The sequence below is a fragment of the Lepus europaeus genome, chromosome 13 (genome assembly GCF_033115175.1).
Source record: "Lepus europaeus isolate LE1 chromosome 13, mLepTim1.pri, whole genome shotgun sequence".
NCBI classification, from domain to species: Eukaryota; Metazoa; Chordata; class Mammalia; order Lagomorpha; family Leporidae; genus Lepus; species Lepus europaeus.
Window position 1 is genome coordinate 25,896,179 of NC_084839.1, and position 22,687 is coordinate 25,918,865.

The 22,687-nt window shown below is 50.9% G+C and overlaps 1 protein-coding gene across 1 annotated transcript in view; it reads right to left on the minus strand.

The window, feature by feature from the left end:
• Nucleotides 1–203: 203 nt before the first annotated feature.
• ALK (ALK receptor tyrosine kinase) overlaps nt 204–22,687 on the minus strand; it is a 761,992-nt gene continuing 739,508 nt past the window's right edge. The window contains exons 24-29 of the mRNA XM_062210172.1: nt 17,448–17,545; nt 14,314–14,406; nt 12,114–12,215; nt 3,156–3,290; nt 2,391–2,481; nt 204–911 (exon numbers count right to left, since the gene is read on the minus strand). Coding sequence (XP_062066156.1) covers nt 204–911; nt 2,391–2,481; nt 3,156–3,290; nt 12,114–12,215; nt 14,314–14,406; nt 17,448–17,545 — 1,227 coding nt within the window. The remainder of the gene's footprint in view (nt 912–2,390; nt 2,482–3,155; nt 3,291–12,113; nt 12,216–14,313; nt 14,407–17,447; nt 17,546–22,687) is intronic.

Below are 22,687 nucleotides of genomic sequence, written 5' to 3' on the forward strand. Positions count from 1 at the left end.
GGATAGGAGACGGGCCCATGCGCAAAAACCTTTCTTAAGCATTTGGAAAGTACAGCTTTTGATGTGGCACTTCAGAACAAGTTGGCACAAGATGAAAAGTGACGTCCGGTCTTTGGGTGGAGGAGCTGCGCGCCCCCCTCGCCGCTCCACGGGCGTGGGGGCGCCCAGGGGAGGGAGAGCGCGCAGGGGCGCGCGCGGCGCGCTCAGGGCCCGGGCTGCTTGCCGCTGCCCTTGGCTTTCAGGATGGTGTCCTCGTAGTGGCCGGCGCCAGGGGCCGCCGTGGCCTCCAGGGGCAGGCCCTGCTGCTGGTAGCCGTAGTTGACGTTCCCGCAGGGGAAGTGGCGCAGCCGGAACAGCGGCACCTCCTTCATGCCGGCGGTGAGCGCCGACGGCTCCAGCAGCAGCGAGGCCCCGGCCAGGCGGCCGGGCGCCACGCCGGGCGGGACAGTACAGCCGGCCGCGCGCCCCACGTGCCCCCTGGTGTCCAGGGGCTCCTTCTTGGCCGGGGCATTGTTCTTTCGGGCGGGCTTCTCCGCGAACCACGAGCCGTACGTCGGGTTCCACAGGCTGGTCGGCTTGTTTCTGGACCCCTGGCCCTTGTGCAGCTCCGATGGCGGGTTGGACTGCGCAAAGGCCACGTTCACGTGTCCCCCTCCCACGGCGGGGCCTCGGCGGGCGCGCGCGGGGGCCTCGGCGGCGGCTGCGGGCTTCTTCACGGCTTTGCCAGACGAAGCGGCGGGCAGGGCGGCGGGCGCGGCTGCGACGGGCGCCTCCTCCCGCTTGGCCTGCGCTGGAGCCACCAGCAGCGGAGGGACCCCCTCGGGGTCCTTGGGCCGCATGGGCACCTTTTCCTCCTCTTCCACCAGGGGCCCGTATTCTATGGGCAGGGCAGTGTTGATTACGTCTGGGTCCTGCGGTGGGAGAAAGGAGTTGATGACAGGTTTGATTCGAGTTGGATCAAGATGCCTGTCTCAGATAATCTCATTTGAATGCATCCTGCAGAGGGGCAACCCAGTGTTCATGAAGACTACATGAACACAGGCCCTGGGGATCAGGAACCCAAAGGGACGGCGTCTCCGTGGGCAGGACCTCGGAGGAGGGGCCGTGCATGGGCGCGTGCCCGGGGCTCTGGCGTCTGGGGCTGGGGTGCACCCAGCCGCCTGGAACAGGGCAGAAGACTTCTGGCTACGTTTTACAGATTAATGGATGAAACAGAAACAATATAAATCCATTTTTATTCCAGTCTATTCCCCAAATCAATTAAAAGAAATAAAGTCTGTGGGTGTTTGATGTTCAGTGTGGAGGTGGGGTGGGTAGGGGGTACCGGTGGAGGGGAAGGCAGGCGTGGGCACAGAGCCTTCCTGGCTGCCTTCATGTCCCCCGTGTGTGGGTGGCTTCCACACGTGTGCAGTCCTGTCACACGACACCCCCACACGTGACATAAGGCACAGGGTCGGGCTCTCCTGTTCGGAGGGGCGAGAACCGCTGGTTGGCTGGGAGGAAAACCATTTACATCAGCCACCGTGCACTCACTCGCTTTTACACGACCGACTGTGAACAGAGGAGCAGGAGCAGTTACTGGAGATTGAAGGAAAGAAACGTGAATGTGGGAAGTTGAGTTAGTATTTTATGCAAACTGGGGAAAGACTCCCATTGCTTGAGTTTAAGAGGAAAAGCACATTGGTCCCGTATTCATCAGTAAAGAGTTTAAGAATAGGGGCCGGTGCTGCCGCAGGTGAGGGAGCAGGGAAAGCCAAGTGGCCACTGCAGGGGCTGGCGAGGGGTCTGCCCAGGGGCCTGCAGGATTGCTGGGCACTGCCACTCGGCTGACGCTCTCCAAGCCCTAACTCCTCACCTGTGAGCTGGGAATATTTTACAGTGCCCAATGAGGATGAACTGAATTATATGAAAAGTGATTCATGTTGTGAAAATGCTATGCAAATGCCGCCGGTGACGTTAGAGTTTCTCCAGATTATCTCACTCTGTAGTCCCTCGATGCCTCTGACGTATACGGTCGGGCACGCACCTTATCCTGTATACTGTTAACTAGTTATAAACTACCAGAGCCAGTGTGCTCCATCCGCTCTGAAGCTCCACTTCTGTTTAATCAGGCACCCAGTAGGGACTGCGTCAACAGTTGTGAACTGAACTGACTCCCAGCTGGCACTGCGTGGCCACGAGTCCCAAGCTGGTGAGGAAGGTGGAAGTTCACCAGTATGGATTTTATGAATGGGTAAACCAAGACGCCACCATTTCACTGTATACACAGTGACAAGTTCATGTATCTTATTCTCCGACCAGTTTAACTTCGTTTCATGGTCTGGTCTTTGCCACCTTGAAGACTTTTCCAGACAGAGTGAGTACTTGTCAAGGGGAGACAATGTTTATACCTGGGTACAATATTCAATCCTCTCCAATATTATGGCGAAGTTGGGCCTGTCTTCTGGTTGATGTTGCCAGCACTGAGTCATTATCCGGTATCTAAAAGAGTAAGCACGTGGATTAAAATCAGAAGCACACAGGTGAAAACTCCATGTCTCCCAGCATTCCACACGGGCCCCGGAGTGGCACCCATCTGTATGGGCCATTAGGCATCCTGGTTGCAGATGCTGCCCCCTGCTGATGGAGCCGGGAATAGCGCTCCAAGGACTGAAGGTATTGTGAGAGTCTTACAAAAGCTCACTAACAGACACGCTGGTGTTCACGTTAAATATTGCTCCCCTCGATCCATTCCCAAATTAAAGCCACTGCTGCCAGTGAATACACTCATTATACCTCCCATCTGCTTTGCTGGAGAGAAGGGAGTGAGGCTGCCAGACCACACAGCAGAAAACTCAGGGAATGGACACATTTAAGGGAGATGCAGGCATATGGCATCTGGTAGCAGGGGCAGTCGGGAACACCAGCTCCCAGGAGGTGCTTGAAGATTATGGACCTGGTGAGAACCCAGCTTCCAGCCAGGCAGCGGGTCCTTTTCTGGGGCGGGGCTGCTAGCCCATCTATGGAAAGGACAGACCACACCCCTGTGTCCGGGGTACTGGCTGAGGGCAGCCATCTGCCCCTGCATTGCCAAGAAGCACTCGTGGCTCCAGACACTTTATGACAAGAGACTCTGCAGGTGGTAACTAGTGGCCATGATCTTGAATGCGTCATACACAGGCCCCGGGCAGTTCTTGGGTGGGTCCATCCGGCCTCCGCTGGTGACAAACTCCAGGACCTCCTGGTTGCTTTTGCTGGGGTATGGCATGTATCCGAGAGAGAATATTTCCCAGAGCAGCACTCCGAAGGACCTGCGCACAGAAGACACGGATTGGGGTGGGGACACACACGTGCGTGCACACACATGCAATTTTCATCTCCCCCCCCCATACCTTTTTCCATAAGAGAGAGCTCTTAACATGCAGAGCAAGAATGAGAAAGTACTAATGTGGTACCCATGAGGAGATAACCACAGTTAGCGTGTTAGTTTTTGTTTCAGGCAAGTTTCTAAGCTTAACTTTTTAATGTAGTCAAGTGTGTAGTCACTAGGTGGTTTTGAATCTGGATTTTTTGGGCACATTCCATTACGGAGTAAAACTTCCTATGCTAACACGTGTTATAAGGAGAACCTGAATTGGCTGCAAACCATTCCATGGAGCAGTTGTGTGATCATTTGTCTTATCATTTCCACATATTTTCAGTTTTCCAAATATTTCAGATACTATGATGAATATTTTTGTGCATTTTTTTCAAATGAGGATTTCCTTTAGCTAGGTTCTCTGGATTACTAGATTAGGATAATCCAGTAAAATCTAGGATAGTTTTAGCAGTATAACTAGATCACGAGAATATGGACATTGAAGGGGGTGGCGCTGTGGCATAGCGAATAAAGCCACTACTTGCAGTGCTGGCATCCCATATGGGCGTCGGTTCGAGTCTTGGCTACTCCACTTCTGATCCAGCTCTCTGCTATGGCCTGGGAAAGCAGTGGAAGATGGCCCAAGTCCTTGGGCCCCTGTACCCATGTGGGAGACCCGGAAGAAGCTCCTGGCTCCTGATTTCAGATCAGCAAAGCTCCAGCCGTTGCGGCCATCTGAGGAGTGAACCAGCAGATGGTTTCTCTCTCTGCCTCTCTGTGACTCTGCCTTTCAAATAAGTAAGTCTTTAAATGAAAAGAATATGGACATTGAAAAATTCTTGGTATATATTATTGGTTTGAGTTCCAAATATATCACTCTATTAATCCAGCGGCATGTGCAAGAGTAGACACACTCTCTCTTTTTTTAAAAATTAGAACTTTTGCTGATTTTAAAACAAAAAATGGTGGAGTACTTATGTTTGTTGAGTTGATAATTAACAAGGTTGAATGTTTTCCTGTTTTTTAGTGCACTTCACTTAAAAACTATTATTTATTTAAGAGGGAGGGATGGAGGGAGAAAGGAAGGGAGACATACACACACGCGCACACACACAGAGAGAGAAAGTGAGAGAGAGAGAGAGAGAGAGAGAGAGAGAGAGAGACGAAGCCTCCATACACTGGTTTACTCCCCAGATGCCTGGAGTGCCTGGGGCTGCACCAGGCCGAAGCCAGGAGCAGGAGCTGGGAACTCAGTCCAGGTCTCCTGTGTGGGTGGCAGGAACCCAGTTACTTGCGCCATCATCATTGCCCCCAGGATCCACACTGGCAGGAAGCTGGAGCCAGGAGCCAGCGCGGCGTCTCAATCCCAGCTGTTCTGATACTGCATGGGGACCTCCTAACCACCAGGCCCAATCTGCCCCTGCCCCTTCAGTTCTTTTCTTCCTATAAATTGCCTGTTCACATTTCTGATTATCTTTAAAAATTTATATAAAGGAAACAAATTTCACGTATGCATTTTTTAAAAAGATTTATTTATTTATTTGAAAGTCAGAGTTACACAGAGAGAGAGGAAAGGCAGAGAGAGAAAGAGGTTTTTCATCCACTGGTTCACTTCCCAGTTGGCCGCAACGGCCAGAACTGCGCCGATCCGAAGCCAAGGAGCTTCTTCCAGGTCTCCCATGTGGGTGCAGGGGCCCAAGGACTTGGGCCATCTTCCACTGCTTTCCCAGGCCATAGCAGAGAGCTGGATCAGAAGTGAGGCAGTCTTGAACCAGTGCCCATATGGGTTGCCGGCACTCAGGGCAGGGCGTTAACCCGCTGCACCACAGCGCCGGCCCCACGTATGCAGTTTTAAGAGCATGATACTTCCCGCCTCACTCTCTCTCCCTCCTCCTTCCTTTATTGTTTTAATTTTCATGATGACACACTTTCAGTTTGCTTTACAACCACAAGTGTAACCCTCCACTAAATAAAGAATTCAACAAGTATTAAGTAGAAAAACCACTGCTCCTCAGGGGTATAGACCAAGGCTACAAACGATAACAAAATCTCAAAATGTCATTCACTCATATACATTTTTAAACTTTTTATATTAGTTCACTTCTTTTGCAGACTTTTTATCCACTGGGGTATATTATTTTGGCATCTATCAATTATCTTTTTGATTTGTAGATACTTTACATATCAAAGATAACTTTTAATAAAAAAAAAAAAAAACCTCAATACTTCCAAAAACTTCCACTAGTTGCTTTGTAATTCTAGTATACCAAAGATTTTTATTTTTAAATAAAATTTTAGGGGCCGGCACTGTGGTGCAGTGGGTTAACGCACTGGCCTGAAGCACCGCCATCCCATATGGGCACCGGTTCTAGTCCTGGCTGTTCCTCTTCTGATCCAGCTCTCTGCTATGGCCTGGGAAAGCAGTAGAAGATGGTCCAAGTGGTTGGGCCCCTGCACCTTTCCAGGGAAAAGAAGCTTCTGGTTTCAGGCTTCGGATCAGTGCAGCTCCAGCTGTTGCAGCCATCTGGAGAGTGAACCAGCAGATGGAAGACCTCTCTCGCTCTCTTTCTCTCTCTGCCTCTCCTCTCTCTGTGTAGCTCTGACTTTCAAATAAACAAATAAATCTTTAAAAAAATTAAAGTGAAATCTATTTTTAAAAAAAATTATGATTACTTCCATTTATTTTATAGCTATGCCATCTTTCTTTAACCAAAGATTAGACAAATATTTGCTATTTCTTTTAGTTATGTTTTTCTCATTTCTCAAATTCACTTGGAATTTAATTTTGTATATAGTGTGAGGTGAGGATCTAAATTGACTTGATTTTTTGAACAACTCTTCTTGCAACATTATTCACAGAATAGTTTTCCACTTACCTATTGATTTATGATTCAAAATGGGTCTATTTTCTGTCTGCCTCTTAAACTGATACCATTCTGTTTAAAATTTGTCTTAATATCTGGTAGTATATTTTCTCTTATTCTTTTAAAAATAAATTTGGTTTCTCATTTTGATTTGCTTTTAAAAATTTTTATTATTTATTTAGAAGACAGAGAACAGGAGAGAGAGAGAGAGAGAGAGAGAGAGAGAGAGAGAGAGAGAAACACCTCCTATTGTTGGTTTACTCCACAAATGTCTGCAATAGCCAGGGCTGGTTCAGGTGGAAGTCAGGGGCCCGGAACTCAGTCTGGGTCCCCCACATGGGTGGCAGGGACCCAAGTACTTGAGTCATCACCTTCTGTCTCCCAAGGTGTGCCTTAGCAGGAAGCTGGATCAGAAGCAGAGCTGGGACCCAAACCCAGGTTCCTTGTGACAGGTGGACGTCCCGAAGGGCAGCTTAACCTGCCATTCAGTTGCTGTAACTGAACTTCAGGATGATTTTCATCATGTACCCAAACAATCTCCCTTGACATTTTAATGAAACCTGAATGTTGAACCCTTAGTGTACTGGTTCGTTTTTCACCAGAGGCGACTGTCTTTGTTTTGGTGCCTGGCTGTGGTTGTCCCATGTTGGCAGAAGCCACCACACAACTCGCAGAGGACGTGTAGCTTCCCCATCTTCTAGAACAGGAGGACTTTCATGCTGAGCACCTTGTGAGAGGAACTGGGCACAGGCATTTTCCATACTTCTCAGTGATGAGGCTGAAGACGTGGTGATTACCTAACTAACCCAACACAGGCTGGAACACAACCGATTTTGCTACCTATAAATTGCCTGGCACACACCATCCCTGTCTTTGGAAGGAATCCAGGTGTTACTACCTTGCTTCATTTAATCAGTACTGCCCCCTCCCCAACTTAAAAAAAAAAAAGATTTATTTTATTGATTTGAAAGGCAAGGTAACAGAGAGGGAGGGCCAGGAGAAAGCCACCCTCCTCTTCTGGCTTACTAACCACATGACCACAACAGCCAGGCTGAAGCCAGGAGCCTAGAATGCCATCTGGATTTCTCATGTGGCTGGCAAGGGCCCAGGTATTTGGGCTATCATCCACTGCTCTCCCAGGTACATGAGCTGGAAGCTGGATTGGAAGCCCAATCCCAGAGCAGCTGGGACTCAAACCAGGATTCCCAGGGGTGCTGGCATCACAAGCAGCAGCTTAAACTGCTGTGCCACACAACACCAGCCCCTCCCTTTGTTTTTGAGGAAATAAAATAGATGCATAAGCCCTACTGCCACGCCTCCCTCCTCTTCTCCTCTCCATTGAAATTAGAATATGTTTTTGTTTGTGAGTTTTCACATTTTAAGATAATACATGAAAGCATAAAAAGCAATAATGAATCTATATTATACTTATTTTTGATAATGTAAAATTATACATAAATGATACCATACTCCTTTCTGTAACTTGCTTTTTTCCCACTTAAATTTTTTTAGATTTATTTTATTTTATTTGAAAGTCAAAGTTAGAGAGGCAGAGGCAGAGAGAGAGAGAGAGAGAGAGAGAGAGAGTCTTCCATCCACTGTTTCACTCCACAATTGGCCTCAATGGCCAGACATGAGCTGATCCGAAGCCATGGGCCAGAAGCTTCCCCCAAGTCTTCCACGTAGGTGCAGGAGCCCAAGGACTTGGACCATCCTCTACTGCTTTCCCATGCCAAAGCATAGAGCTGGATCGGAAGAGGAGCAGCCAGGACTTGAACGGGCACCCCTATGGGATGCCAGCACCTCAGTTGGCAGCTTTACCCACTATGCCACAGCACCTGCCCCTTAATATTTTTTTGAGATTTATCCAAATTGATACATGTAGGCCTAGTGTGTTTTTATACTGTTCATTTCCTATGCTAAAACTAAATCAAAGTATGTTTTCTCATCCCTTACTTGCAGGATAGGCTGGTTTCACTTTTTCTCGACTGTAAAGTGTTGCTGACGAGCATCCTTGCCCACCTGGGTCTGTGTCAGCCTCTCCTGTCTCCTGTGTTGCTGTTAACACATTCCAGTGCTCGGCGCTGTGGCGTAGCGGGTAAAGCTGCCACCTGCAGTGCCGGCATCCCATATGGGTGCCGGTTCAAGTCCTGGCTGCTCCACTTCCGATCCAGCTCTCAGCTAATGTGCCTGCCTGGGAAAGCAGAAGATGGGCCAAGTCCTTGGGCCCCTGGGTGGGCCACACATGGGAGATCTGAGGAGGCTCCTGGCTTCAGACCAGCTCAGCTCCTGCTGTTGAGGCCATTTGGGGAGTGAACCAGTGGATAGAAGACTCTCTCTGCCTCTGCCTCTCTCTAACTCTGCCTTTTGAATGAATAAATCTTTAAAAAAAAATATTCCGTGTGGTCTGGATTCCCTGTCTTTTCTCTCTGACCACTTTTGGACATTGATTATTTCATTTTCTTTTTTTTCTATTTTATTTATTTATATTATTATTATAATATAATATATATTATGTGTATATATTATAATATATAATATAAATATTATAATATATTATTATATTATTTATTTATATTTTCTATTTTATTTTCTATTTTTCTATTTTCTTTTCTTTTTTCTTTTCTTTTCTTTTCTATTTATTATTCGTGTTTCCTCCTTGGAAGCTTGCAGATGTTGCCAGTGGTGTGAAATTTCCTGGTGATGTGCTCCTGCGTGGCTCTTCTTGTCCTTGGTGCTTGCACTTGGAGGCTTTCATCCTGCAGATTTATGTCCTGTTCTGGGAAATCCCGAAATTTCCAGGCTTGCATCCTCTTCATCTCCTCTCTTCTTTCCTCCAAGGACTCGTATTTTGTCACCTAATTAGATCTATTGGTCTAATCACCTTAATTTTCCTACCTTTCCCATATAGCCCATCTCTTTAGAGTTGCTTTATGTTCTTGAAGATTTATTTACCCCTATACTCAAGCCTTTCTATTCCTTTTCCATTTCTGTCATCACTATAACAAAAAAAAAAAAAAAAAAAAAAACCAAAAAAACTGGAGGAATTGTGCATGCAGAGTTCCCGTGCACCCCACACTCGGTTCCTGCTATTTTTAGCATCACATTGCTATGGTGCATTTGCTACAATTAATGCCCCAACACTAGGCATTATTAGCTAGAAAGCCATTCTTTACTCAGACATCCTTAGTTTTTACTGATTTTTCTTTTCTATTCCATAATCCCATTAGAATCTCCCAACGCACCGACTTGTCCTGTTTCCTGAGACTCCTCCTGTCTGTGACAACTGCTCAGACTTCTCCCGTTTTTGATGACCTTGGCGGGTGTGAGAAGGACCGGTCAGGGATTTTGTAGAATATTCCTGGCTTGGGATGTGTCCGTTCCTCTCATGGTTAGGTTGGGGTTGTGGAGCTCTGGGAGGTGAAGTGCCCTTTACTCGCAGCATCGCAAGGGTACAGGCTGTCAACCTGAGTTGACCTTGGTCCCCTGGCCGAGGTCTTGCTTGCCAGCTTTCCCCATTGTCAAGTTTCTTTCCTCTTCTCCCCATGTTTGGCTCTTTGGAAGGGAGTTGCCACACGAGCCCACGTGTGCTTTGGGGGTTACACTCTGTCTCCTTGAGGGCTACTATCATATTTTTATTTCTGTGAGCCTTTTTTTCCCTGCTAAAAGCCTTTTGTTTAAATAACCCATTGTTCTTCATTATGGTTGCAATAGATTTTCTTACCTTTCTGGGGATATTCTAGTCTCTAATTTTCTTTTAATTTTTATTGGCTTACTTTTATTTGAAAGACAGAAAGATACAAGAGAGAGAGAGGCTGAGAATTTCATCTGCTGGTTCACTTCCCAAAGCCCACAGAAGCCAGTGCTGGGCCGGGTCAGAGCCAGGAGGCTGGTGGGCCTTGTGCGGGTGATAGGGATCCGAGCACTTGAGCCCTCACCTGTCGCCTTCCATGCTGCAGGGAGCCAGGTCAGACAGGGGGAGCCGGGACTCAACCCACAATCAGTGCTGTGCCAAACACCTGCCCCGTTATCACAGTTATAGAAAAGGTTTCCTAAGCGATCCACATTTTTCTTCTTCCAAGTTCTTTTCCGTATGTTTGTTTTCTTCAGCTCAGAATCTCTTCTCAAATGTTTGTTGCTTCTTGGTGGTTTGTTCACACATTAAGACTGGGACATGAAAAAGCCACAGGAAGCTCAGCGTAAGTGAGCTTTGCTGGCTGGTGGTCAGCTAACCTGATTGTTTCATGGCACGCATTTTCCATGGCTGCTGTGAAAAATTACCACACACCTGGGGGCTTAAACGATTCTGGAGGTGAGAGTTTTTTTTCCTTGCTGCTTCCAGCTTCTAGTGGCTGCTGGAATCCCATGGCTGGTGGCTGTATCGCTCCGATCTCTGCCTCCTCTTCATGGGAAATCTGCTCCCTCTCCCTTGCAGGCACACGTGTGATGGCATTCAAGGCCCACCCAGAGAATCCAGGATGGCCCCTACCTTCAGATCCTCAACTTGACTACACCTGCAAAGACCTTTTTATTTTTTTCTTAAAAGGTAATACTTACGAGCTTCTGGGATTAGATCTAGTAGTTTTATTTTTTGGGGGAGGCATTATCTAGCCCATATCCTGGGAAATCACACATGTTCTGTTTTATTCTTCATTGATCAGTTCCTCCAGGAGAGGGATTCTCAAATCTCTTGCCTGACTTCTGGGGTTCTTGGTGCTGGAGGGACAGGGTGGGGACCATGCAGTCTTTTTTCTTTTTTTTTAAGATTTATTTTATTTATTTGAAAGACAAGAGTTACAGAGAGAAGTAGAGCCAGAGAGAGAGAGAGAGGTCTTCCATCTGCTGGTTCACTCCCCAAATGACCACAATGGTCAGAGCTGAGCTGATCCAAAGCCAGGGGCTAGGAGCTTCTTCCGGGTCTCCCACGTGGGTGCAGGGGCCCAAGGACTCGCACCATTTTCTACTGCTTTCCCAGGCCACAGCAGAGAGGTAGATTGGAAGTGGAGCAGCCGGGACTCGAACTGGCGCCCCCATGTGATGCTGGAACTGCAAGCCAGGGCTCTAACCCGATGCGCCACAGCGCCGATCCCCCATACAGTCTTAAGTAGGTAGGCTTTAAAAAAATAATCCCTGCTTGTAGCACAGCAGCTCACCCTTGGTGGGGTCTCTGTCCCCAAGACCAGAGTGGCTTTAGTTGGGTGTCTTTATAGAGGAGACTCCGGTCTAGACCCCGGTGGAGAAACAGCCGACAGTACCATGGGGCCAGGCCCAGGGCGGGACTACTCTGTGACTTCCTAAGATCTGCAGCCAAGCCCTGCTGGCTGCACCGACGACGCCTGCACCTCCTGGGCCTCGGGCTCTCAGGCAGAGGGAGCAGCCTGCTTCTGGGCCTCGGCTGTTGATGCAGACAGCAACCTTCTGTCCCCCTAAGGGGCCACTTGGCCACATACCTTCTGGTCTCCTAGACTTTGCCATTGCTGTCTTCTTTTTCCTTGTGGAGTTGAATGCAATGAAAGATGCCTATATTGACATGTGTTCACGTGTGTGTGTGTGTGCACTTGTGAGGGAGCATGCATTCAATCTGCTGTTTAAAATGACACGAGCTGACACGTGCCTCTCAGTGTGTGGTCCCCACCCAGCAATGTCAGCATCACTGGGGAACTTCTCGGCTGGACCCTGGAGCCTCTGGATCATGGACCCTCGGGTGGGGTCTGACGATCTGTGTTTTAAGAAGCCTTGCTGACCATTCTGCTGCTCGCCAACGCTTGAGAACCGCCCTGGGGAGGGATCTGGATTCTTCTCCTCTCCCTCCCTCCCAGCCCAGGCTCTCCCTGCTGCGAGTGCGGGTCACCTGGCTCAGAAGCACCGTCAAGTCCACAGAGCTCCCTGAGGAGGGCAGCAGAGGGCCTTACCACGTGTCTGTTTTAGAGGTAAATATCCCCTCCATGAAGGCCTCCGGGGGCATCCACTTAACTGGCAGCATTGCACAGCCTCCCTTCCTGTAGTAGCTCGCTCTGTGGGGAAGAAGAGGAAACCAAGCTTGGACCTGGGGGTGGCACGAAGCAGAAGCCCGTGGGACACTTGCGAAAGGAGCAACAGCAAAGTCTTCCATGAAAGGGCAGACGGGTCCCCGGTGGCTCAGGAGGCGAGCGGGGGCGGGGGGAGGACAGATCCTGTGGTTAAGAACTTTGGTGTAATTTAACAGGAGACAACACAGCCCGCCGGGGGCATGAAGGGAAAGATCTGTGCGATGACTAAGACACCTGCCAGCAGAGGCTCAGATCTCCCAGCTGGGGTTTGCTTCATTGTAACTCCCCATGAATAACATCACTCCAGCCTTCTGAGGACAGTGTTGCTGGGGACCTGCAGGGACACAAGATCCACAATGGGGACATGGAGAGCCGGGCTCATGTCTTAGTCACTTTGGAGCCTCTGTGGCACTCGTGTGGTCCTCAGTTCCATGCAGGTACTCAGCAAATCATCCAGACAGCTGTGGGAAGCTGCCTCCCCTGACACACAGTGAGCTGCATTAGTGACGGGGCTGATAGAAGCTCATAAATGAACTCAGCCGCCTTGTAAGGGAACGCCACGCCTCACCCTGTATTCTCCCGTCTGGATGGGTTACTGGAGTCAGCTCCCCGCCAGTCGCCTACATTAACTAACTACTTCAATAAATAGGTACTGAGTGTTTCGTATGGATCAGGTACTCAGCCATGTGCCGAGGACATAAATAAGTCAGGGTCTCTGTCTCCCAGGATGCAGTTCGGTGGAGGAAACACACCTGCGGTTGGAGCATGGAAGAGCACTTGCAATAGCATGGGACTGTACACAGCTCAGCAGCGCCCAGAAAGAACCGACCCCCTCCACGCGAGGCAGGGCTGGGAGGTGGGGGAAACTCCACAGAGGGGCACTGATGGGGCTGAGTGACCGACGAGCTCTCTCACAAGACTCCTGCTGACCCCTGAGGTTGGCTGGGTGTGTGGGGAACTGTGTGGGGCCATAGGTATGCTATGGGGGCTGAAGCCTAGAACTGGGGCGCTGTCAGAGCTGAGGCTAGGAAGGAAGGGGCTCCCTAAGTCGTGTTGTGGCTCGTGCACCTTAAATCAGAGGCGGTCTGGGGGATTCTAAGAACGGAGGGTGAGGACGGCTGGGACCTGGACGGCAGAGGGTCAAGTGCAGCACAAGGAGTGACAGTGACGGCAGAAGTGGTAGAGGACTCCAGGAGGCTGGTCCCTAACTCAGTCTTCCAGGTGCTGCTACCCGGTGGCAATGTTTCTCTGGAGACTGACACCAGTTCTGACAAAGCCTTCAAGGTGCCTGCATCAGTCTCACTGATTCTCCAGAGTTAGAGCTCTCCCTAACCATCTCTCCTCACTCTACCCCTGGGGGCTAGGGAAGGGGTCACTAGGGACCATGCCGAGGAGTGACCTGCTCAGCTCACGTAGCAGGTCCCTGTTGGAAATAATTAGAAAAAAGAGGAAACTGGGCACTGGGAAGAGCAGTGTGAGAGAAAGTGCAAGGGAAGCTTTTTGTTTTTTAAATTAAATGGTTTTTTTTTTTCAAATGTATCCTTAAGAATATGACAGGGAAAAAGAAATGAGGCAGAGCTAAGTACCCAGGGCCCTGAGATACCCTTGCACGCATCCTGCTGTGGACAAGGCAGACCCATGAGCTGAGCCACTGTCCACTCGGTTCTGGGGTGCTCATGCCTCGGCTCATGGAAGCTATGGCTGTCCGCCAAGAATTTCTGCCTATTGAGGACAGGGGTTGAGGAAGTTAACATTTATTTCAAGGCTTTTTCCATTTCAAGGGTCCAAATTATTTAGTCTCCGAATATGGCGGGATGAGCGCATTGGAACCAGAAAGACGCCCTAATTAAGAACTTGGTGTCAATTATTGCGGGCAGTGTGATCCTAGAAGTAGACAGACCTTCAGGCAGGGGAACTGATTAAGGCTCCCTATATTCTGGAGTGAACTGAATGGAATTCCAGGTTGAAAGCTGGCAAGGGGCCAGGAGCGATAAGGTTCGTAAGGTTCCTAGAGTGGCCACATCCCATTCACTCGAGGGGACGAGGCTGGGAGACGGGCTTCCACGGGCGACAGCAGCCTCACCTGTAGATGTCTCGGGCCATTCCAAAGTCTCCGATCTTGGCCACTCTTCCCGTGCCTGGACAGGTCAAGAGGCAGTTCCTGGCAGCAATGTCCCTGGGGAGAGAGAAAATGAGAGATTGCATTTGCTAATCTTGTCCTGGGAAGAGAAAGGTATAACATCCATCAGTAGGAATTTCACCTCCAATCTGAAGTTCACATAGGTCCCTCTTCTACTTGATATTTCTTCTGTTACATTATACTTTAGTGTGAAATAGCTATGCCAATTCTAGACCTCAGACCTATCAGGACAATGGAAAAGGATTAGGGGAAATGATTGACAATGCTTAATGGGACAGTAATAGTGAAAATGACTATAATAGCAACTAGAATTTATTGGCTTTTTTTTTTTTTTTTACTATGTGCGAAGCATTTTTCTAAGTGCTTCAAATCTAACTCTCACAACAACTCTATAAGAAACAGGGAGCTATTACCATCCTCATTTTATTAAAAAATTAAGGCAAAAGCAGATCTAATACAAGGAAGGGTGTAAGAAATATAGTTTGAGTTTTGGCTGTTGTTTTAAAAAATTAGAAATTATTCCAGAAGGGGGGAGGCAGAGAGAGAGAGAGAGAGAGAGAGAGGAGAGAGAACGCCCTCATCCATTGGTTTATTTCCCAAGGGCTCACAGCAGAGCCAGGGTTGGCCAGGCTGAAGCCAGGAAGCCAGGAGCTGGGAACTCGATGCAGGACTCCTGTGTGGGTGGCAGGGACCTGAATCCTTGAGCCATCACTACACCTCCTGGAGTCTGCGTTAGCAGGAGCTGGAATTGGGAGTGGAACTGAGACCCCAATGCATGCACTCTGACGTGGGTGTCTTAACCAGCATCTTCATTGCTAGGCCATATGCCCACCCAGCTGCTGTCCTGAACAGACTACTGGCTGGTTTCTGCCAGCTGTTTGAAGGAATGTTCTAGAACCATATGGCTTCCATGATAACCAGTTAAAGTCAGTTAAGATAGTCCCCAATATTTTTAGTTGTCTTTTTTCATTTGTTTTTTAAGAAATTGCCATCATGGCTCCTACAGCCATGATTTTGTTAAACCGTGTGCTATGGTGCATGGCTGAAGAGTCGCTTCTTTCCGGCTATACAGCTGTTTTCTGTGCTGTGAGGCTGCAGGTGCCCTGTGCCTGGGAGGCAAGATCCACAGCTTCCCACGACCCATCCGCTGCTCACCCACTGACATGCATGTGGGGCTGGAGGCCGCGGCAGGAGTCTGGAACAGGTCTCTAGTCACACTCCAGTCTTGTGCAGAAAAACAAGCACTTAGGGAGCACCGGTGGTGTTTTCACATTTGTAGCTAATATCATCAAGGTTCTGAGCCTTGGCTAAGAAAGATTTTGCAGAATACACAACTGGCTGTTAAGATGATATTTAAAAAAAAAAAAAAAAAAAAAGCGCAAGACTGGGGATTGTGGCTTAAAGTTCCAGAACAACAGGCTCAGATGTGATTAGAGCCACTGACCTGATTCAGAGGTTTAAGTTGAATTTTGAGGGGCAGTGGTACATAAAATGCCTCAAAGAAACCACAAAAATGGGGGCTGGTGCTCTGGTGTAGTAGGCCAAGCCCCAGTCTGCAGTACCAGCATCCTATATGGGCACCGGTTCAAGTCCTGGCTGCTCCACTTCCTATCTGGCTTCCTGCTAATGTCCCTGGCAGGATGGCCTGGGTCCTTGGGCCCCTGCACCTACGTGGGGTTCCAGAAAAAGCTCCTGGCTCCTGGCTTTGGATCAGCCCAGCTCTGGCTGTTGTGGCTATCTGGGGAGTGAACCAGGGATGGAAGATCTCTCTCTGTCTCTCCCTCTCTGTACCTGTGCCTCTCACATAAATAAATAAATCTTAAAAAAAAAAAAACATAAAATGTATGACATCAAAATGAAGAAAAACAGTTGCATACATAGTCATTAATTCTCAAGAGAAATAGACTGCGCAGGCCAGGAACAGTATTTATGGCTCCAGAAAGGCCTTTAGGTATGGAGTGGTTGTTGAAAAAAGTCATCTTGAATTTAACGGCAAGAAAGTAAATGTCGTATCACAGAACACACCACGAACTGGTGGCGTGTCGCGTAATTCTTAAGGCGGCAGTAAGCCCTGTCCAAGGGAGACAGATGGAATGACAAAGAGTGGGAATGCATGGCTCTGGTGAGGGGCTGTGTACGGGGCGGGCGACTGTGGCTCTCCCGGGCAGGGCAGGGCGGGGCAGGGCGGGGCGGGGCCGGGGACAGCGGGGACAGTAGGAGGGGACTAGAGGGGCTTGCACTATGGCCAGCGTACTTCCTGATCGCATTTCTGCATTGTTATTAGGGAGAGCGTGTGGCTTGCTGTGCACTCACAGACTTGCCGTTTCTAACCTCATGTGGCATCTCTCATTTTCTACTCTGTACTGCTAATTATCATGAACATGCCTTATACTGTTTGAAGACACGGGCTAAAAAAGGAGGGTGAGCTCCACAAGTTATTATCTATTACTAAATTAGAAGCAAATCACTAGGAAGAACTTTGCAAAGAGCCTAACTTTTTTTTTTTTTCACTTTTCAGGTTTTGCAATCAAGAATGTAAGCTGAGACAGTCACGGATATCCCCAAGGACAGAACAGAATCCAGGGTGGACATGGCGCCTTGTCCGGTGTCTCGCCACAAATATATAGTGGAAGAAACAATGTATAAAAGTAGAAAAAATACTCATTTTATGAAGAAAATTCTGGAAAACACTAATTTATCCTGCATTTATTGTGCCCTCCTTATATGTCAGGGATCAGAAGATACATTAACAGGGTCCTTGTCTTCAAATTACTTATTGCTGAACATGTGGAAGTGTGAACTCCTCTAACTTCCCACACGGGAGTCCCGTGTTCTAGGTGGGAGAACCTTAGTGACCCAGGACTTCAATGTCCAGAACAACTTCTAGGTGCCCCACACACTGGCAGTGCATAGTCTCACGTACCCATTTGACTGATGGGGCAAGTGGAGCCCCAGTAGAGTTAAGTGAGGACAAACAAGGCTGCATCTTCCCGACAGCTGTGGGGAGACCTGGGCCCTTGAGACACGCAGGGACGCAGACAGAAGGCAGTGGGCAGGGCAGGGCCCCGGGGACTCACCGGTGGATGAAGTGGTTTTCCTCTAGATACTGACAGCCACAGGCAATGTCCCGAGCCACGTGCAGCAGGTCCAGCATGGCCAGGGAGGAGGGCTGATTCTGTGGGAGACAGAAGCCGTCACTGCCCCGAAGCTCTCGGGCGGGAGGGCAAGGTGGGAAAGCCTGGCTTCAAGTGCCCGCCCGCAAGAGGGCGCTGCTCCTGCAGGGGTCGCAGCCCTGGCTGCAGCGACCTGGAGGCACAGAAAAGACCTCACCTGGGCCCCAACCCAGACCAAGGATTGCTCTCTGGGGGTGGGCACTGCGGCTTGCCCGAGAGCTTCAATTGGAACAAGCAGCCGGGGCTGGAAGGCCCGAATGACAGGATCTAGGACGGGCCAGGGCTCCCTGGCCTGATTTCTTCTGCAGCCTCCCTGAGCCGCTGACTACCCCCAAGTGATAAACAAACCAAGGGGACCAACCGGGAATATTGTTGCTTCACAAGTCCTCTCTTTAGGGTGGCCCTGTGGCGTGGTGGGTTAAGCCTCTGCCTGCCGTGCTGGCATCCCATATGGGTGCCGGTTCGAGTCCCGGCTGCTCCACTTCCAATCCAGCTCTGTGCTATGGCCTGGGAAAGCAGTAGAGGATGGCCCAAGTGCTTGGGCCCCTGCCCCCATAGGGGAGACCCCAAAGAAGCTCCTGGCTCCTGGCCATTGCGGCCATTTGGGAAGTGAATTAGCAGATGGAAGACCTTTCCCTCTGTCTCTCCTTCTCTGTCTGTAACTCTACCCCCCTCTTTAAATGTATGAACGGTTTTGTAAAGATGCACGTTTCTCCAGGAAAATCCAAGCGGAAGGTGAGCTGAGAAAGACAGGCTTCTGGAGAGGGCTGGGCAGGGGAGTGACTTGGCTGTCAGAGTAGGTGTTTCTCACGCAACAGCCATGCCCACCTCTGGGGCACCCGTGGCCTGGATCCTGGGTCAGCCTCTCTGGGCGCCCGGGTGATGTCTTTTCCGAAGGCCTCATCCCGTGTCCGGCTCTCCTTTGATCCCTGAATCCCCGGTGTGCGGCAGCGCTGAATTCTTCCTGCTGCTCTGGGAGCCCCTGTGTCCCCAGGGAGCTCTGAAAACCCTGAGACAAGGACCTCATCTTTTCCTTTCTCAGTAGCTAGCACTGCGCTTGTGCACACTCTGGGTGGTCGGGAAGTGCCAGGGGCTGGCTTGCTCACTGGAGCTGTGGACCAGGATTTATCTAAAGGTTGCGTTTCAAGACGGCGCAGCTGGGCGGGCAAACAGCCTCCCGTGGGTGGTGTGGGATGGCGTCAGCCCCAGGAAGGGGAGCAGATGGTGACTTAACCACACTTCCTGCAGGAGACGGGTGCCTGCGGCTCTCCTGTTTTGCCGTGCCTTCTAAGAAATCCAGAGCTCTGTACCCTTGAGTGCACTGCCTTCCGGGTGACCCAAGATCTGGGTTCCCTCGTTCTGAGTGCCCACAGGGAAGCCACTCCCCCAGGTGACAGCAGCGTCACCAAGGCTCAGCCTGCTGGGGCCTTCTGGGCTCGAGATCAGGGCTCCGGACCCTTCACGGCAATGACATGGGTCTGGGGAGGCAGGAAGGGTCCTGCTTCTCCAGGCCAGGCACCCACTCTGGGGGCGAGTGCTCCGGGAGGGCCGTGTCCCGTGCCGGCACCTCACTTCCAAAGGCGTGGTGCCCTGTGATGCCATGGGCTGTGAGAGACAATTATCTCCACATTAAAACTGGAAATGCTGAGGGCTCAGAGAGACTAAGTGACTCTCCCCAGGTCACACAGCTGAAACGGGGGAGCCAACACTGCCCAGAACTTGTCTGTTTTTTTTTAAGATTTAGTTATTTATTTGAAAGTCAGAGTTACACAGAGAGAGAAGGAGAGGCAGAGAGAGAGAGAGAGAGAGGTCTTCCATCCACTGGTTCACTCCACAGATGACTGTATTGGCCGGAGCTAGGCCGGCCGATCTGAAGCCAGGACCCAGGAGCTTCCTCTGGGTCTCCTACGCGGGTGCAGGGGCCCAAGGACTTGGGTCATCCTCTACTGCTTTCCTAGGCCATAGCAGAGAGCTAGATGGGAAGTGGAGCAGCCAGGACTCTAACTGGCACCCATACGGGATGCTGGCACTGCAGGCGGTGGCTTTACCTGCTACACCAAACGCCAGCCCCCAGAACTGGTCTTGAGGAATCCGGATCGGGGGGGTGAGGGGAGGTATGGTTCACGTAGTCAGAGTTGAGCTTCATAGGTGTATCCATGGACACACTGCACACTATGCCAGGGAAACAGAAGCCAGCACCGCCCATCAACGCAGTGGCTGGCTGCACTGACACGTGTGGGTCCACACGTATGTCACACGGCCCTGGCCTGGGGCTGGCTGCTCGGCCGCTGTTGGCACCACAGCTCCCCCTGGTCTGTGCACGTGGCTTGCTGCCATCGGCCTCACAGGCCTGGCAGGGGCCTCACCAAGAAGCAGCACGCCAACACTTCGAAGGGGGCCACAGCCATTGCTGGGCCATGGTGTGGGAGGCTGCGGGGGTCTCAGAGGCGGATGCTGGGTTTGATTTCTCCCAAGGCTCTGAGGGAGGCTGCCCAGTGTCTGGGAACAGCAGCGAGGGATTCTTGAGGGAAGCGGTCACTCATTTTGCCATGGTGTCACGGTGTCCTCTTGTTTTCTGCTTCTGCCCAGGAGGACCAAGTCCTCTTCCCACGAGTCTCTGTGTCCTGGTTCTGCCCCTCGGGGCTGCATTTCTCTGGCCTCCCCATCTGGCCACTCACAGCAAACCCATGCTCCGAGTCCAGAAGTGGGCAGTCGGCAACCTTAGGTGTGCAGTGTGCGTGCTGTGGGGTGTGTGGGTGGAGTGTGCAGTGCGCTAGGTACACGTGGTGCCTGTCTGGTATGTGTGAGTGTGTATGTGTGTGTGCTGAGTGTGGTGTGGGGTGTGTATAAGTGGTGCATCTGGGGGTTCGGTGCCTGCATGTCTGGTGTATTTGCGTGTGTGGGGGTCTGGTATGTGTGCAGTGTGTATGTCTATGTGTGGTGTGTGTCTTTTGAGTGTAGTGTGTGGTACATATATGTGGTGTGTCTGGGTGCTTGGTGCATGCATTTGCGTGTGGGGTCTGCCTGGCACGTGTGCACGGTATGTATGTATGTGTGTGTGTGTGTGCAGTGTTTGTGTGGAGGATGTATGTATGAGGGGATAGGATTAGGTGTGGACACTGTGGCAAAGCCGACACTTACACAGCAGTGGAGGTGTAGCTGGCCACGTGCCCGGTGCCGTGTGTATCTGTTCTGGGGCACAGAATGAGATTCTGGAATCAGAATTTCACCCTCACCTGCCCTGTAGTGTGGGGCTTCCTCTGTCTTCCTGATATTCTGCCCATGGCCATGGCCACAGACACCTGCTGCGGGCACTGGGAGAGGGTCCAGCATGCCCCAGGCGGGGCTGTGGGATGGGTGTGGGAGGTCAGGCAGGCGTGGGGATCCTGGTTAGGCAGGTTTCTCTGTGACAGCAATAACCTGAGTCTGCATGCTAATGTGCTGAGAATCAGGAAGAGGGGAGTGGGTACAGGCACTGAGGGTGGGGACCCCCACTGTCTTTCTGGGGTGTGGGTGTGGAGCAACGTAGGGTGCTGGTGTTCCTCTAGGGAACCTGCTCAGGCCGGTGTCCTGCTTGTACAGAACTGTGTGGTGTCTGGCGTCGGAGGGGCTGTTCCTAAAAGATAATGATCCTAACATAAAAGGTGGAATGAGATCTCCCTCCCTCTCTCTCTCTCTCTCTCTCTCCCTCTCCCTCTCTCTCTCCCTCTCTCCCTTACTGAGGTGGCTTCTCCTCAGCTATTTGGAGATGAGGGATCATGGGACAAGGATAGAGACTGACTGGGGAGCAACAGAAGAGGGAGATTTTGTAGTCCAGTGCTTAGAGAGACGACAGGGAAAGGCTGCAGACAGGAATCACAAAACCTAAGAAGGCAGCCAAAGCCATCGTGAAAGTGGCGAGAGGTAAGGGCCCTGGACCCTTGAAGCTCCTGCCTCCCGACGAGGAGCCAGGAGCTTCTCCCAAGGTCTCCCATGAGGGTGCAGGGGCCCAAGGACTTGGGCCATCTTCTACTGCTTTCCCAGGCGCCAGCACTGGTGCTGTCAAAGCCAGAGCCAAGGACGTAAAGCTGAGTATTAGTCCCACCGGGATGGCCTCACCCATAGAATGCAGGTCTCTGGGATCCAAGAAGCAACCTGTGCACTGAGTACCGTCAGTGGAGCCATCACCCACGGCGGCACCATCTCCAAGTAGGTGCAGGCCCCTTTAAAAGAGAGGTGACTGACTCCTCAGTGGCTTTTGTCATTATGGCCTGCATCATTGGTGGGTACTGGAAGACAGCTATCACCTGCCCCTGGCACCTCGAAGCTCTCGACACAAATCTGCTGAATTAACGTTGCAGCTGCGAAAATTATTTTGACATTAAGAGAGGATGTTCTTCAAGAGACGAAGTCCTAAGGGTGAGCTGTGTTTTCAACCTGCACCCGTGAATTTCATTTCCGGGGCAGTTGAGGTTGGTGTGGGCTTCTGTGCCGCTCGGCGTGTCTGCACCTGTCCTCCATGCCACGTCTGCGTACCTGTGACCCGAGGCCATGTCCAGGGGCCTCTGATCCTTGTCTATGGTCTGTGGGTGCCAGGGCTGGCGGGAAGGGAGGACCGCGCCCTTGCGACTCTGCACACAGGAGGTAGCCCCTGGGAGTCTGCAGGTGATTGCAACAGGAGACCCAGGGGGATTCCACGCCTTTGGAGCCAGTGCCTCTCAGAACCTGGAAGCACAATTCTACCCACCCTCTCCCGGGGGCATGGGCTTCCCCCTTCCTGCTGTCCCTTGGCCAACTCCCTCCTCACTGTTCTTTATTCGCCCCCTCTGTCCCCTGGGAATGACATTCCAACCTCATCTCGCCAGATTGGATTTTATGGCTCAGAGAATCCATGTGGGAAGCTCAACAATATGCCCCCTCCCCTCCCCCGGAAGCTGCCACCACAAACACATTAGAACGAGTCACCAGAGGGCCCTTGTCTGGCATGAGAAATCACCCCCTCCTGTGCCAGGCATCTGAGGAAGGACTGGCTCACCCGGGACAGGTGGGTGTCTGGGGAGGCAAGGAGGATGACTGGGGTGCTACTGGTGTGGGCTCAGGGAGACATGGGTGCACGGCTGGCACAGGTAGGGTCAAGAGAAGAGCTGACTTGGGGGGTGGGGCCC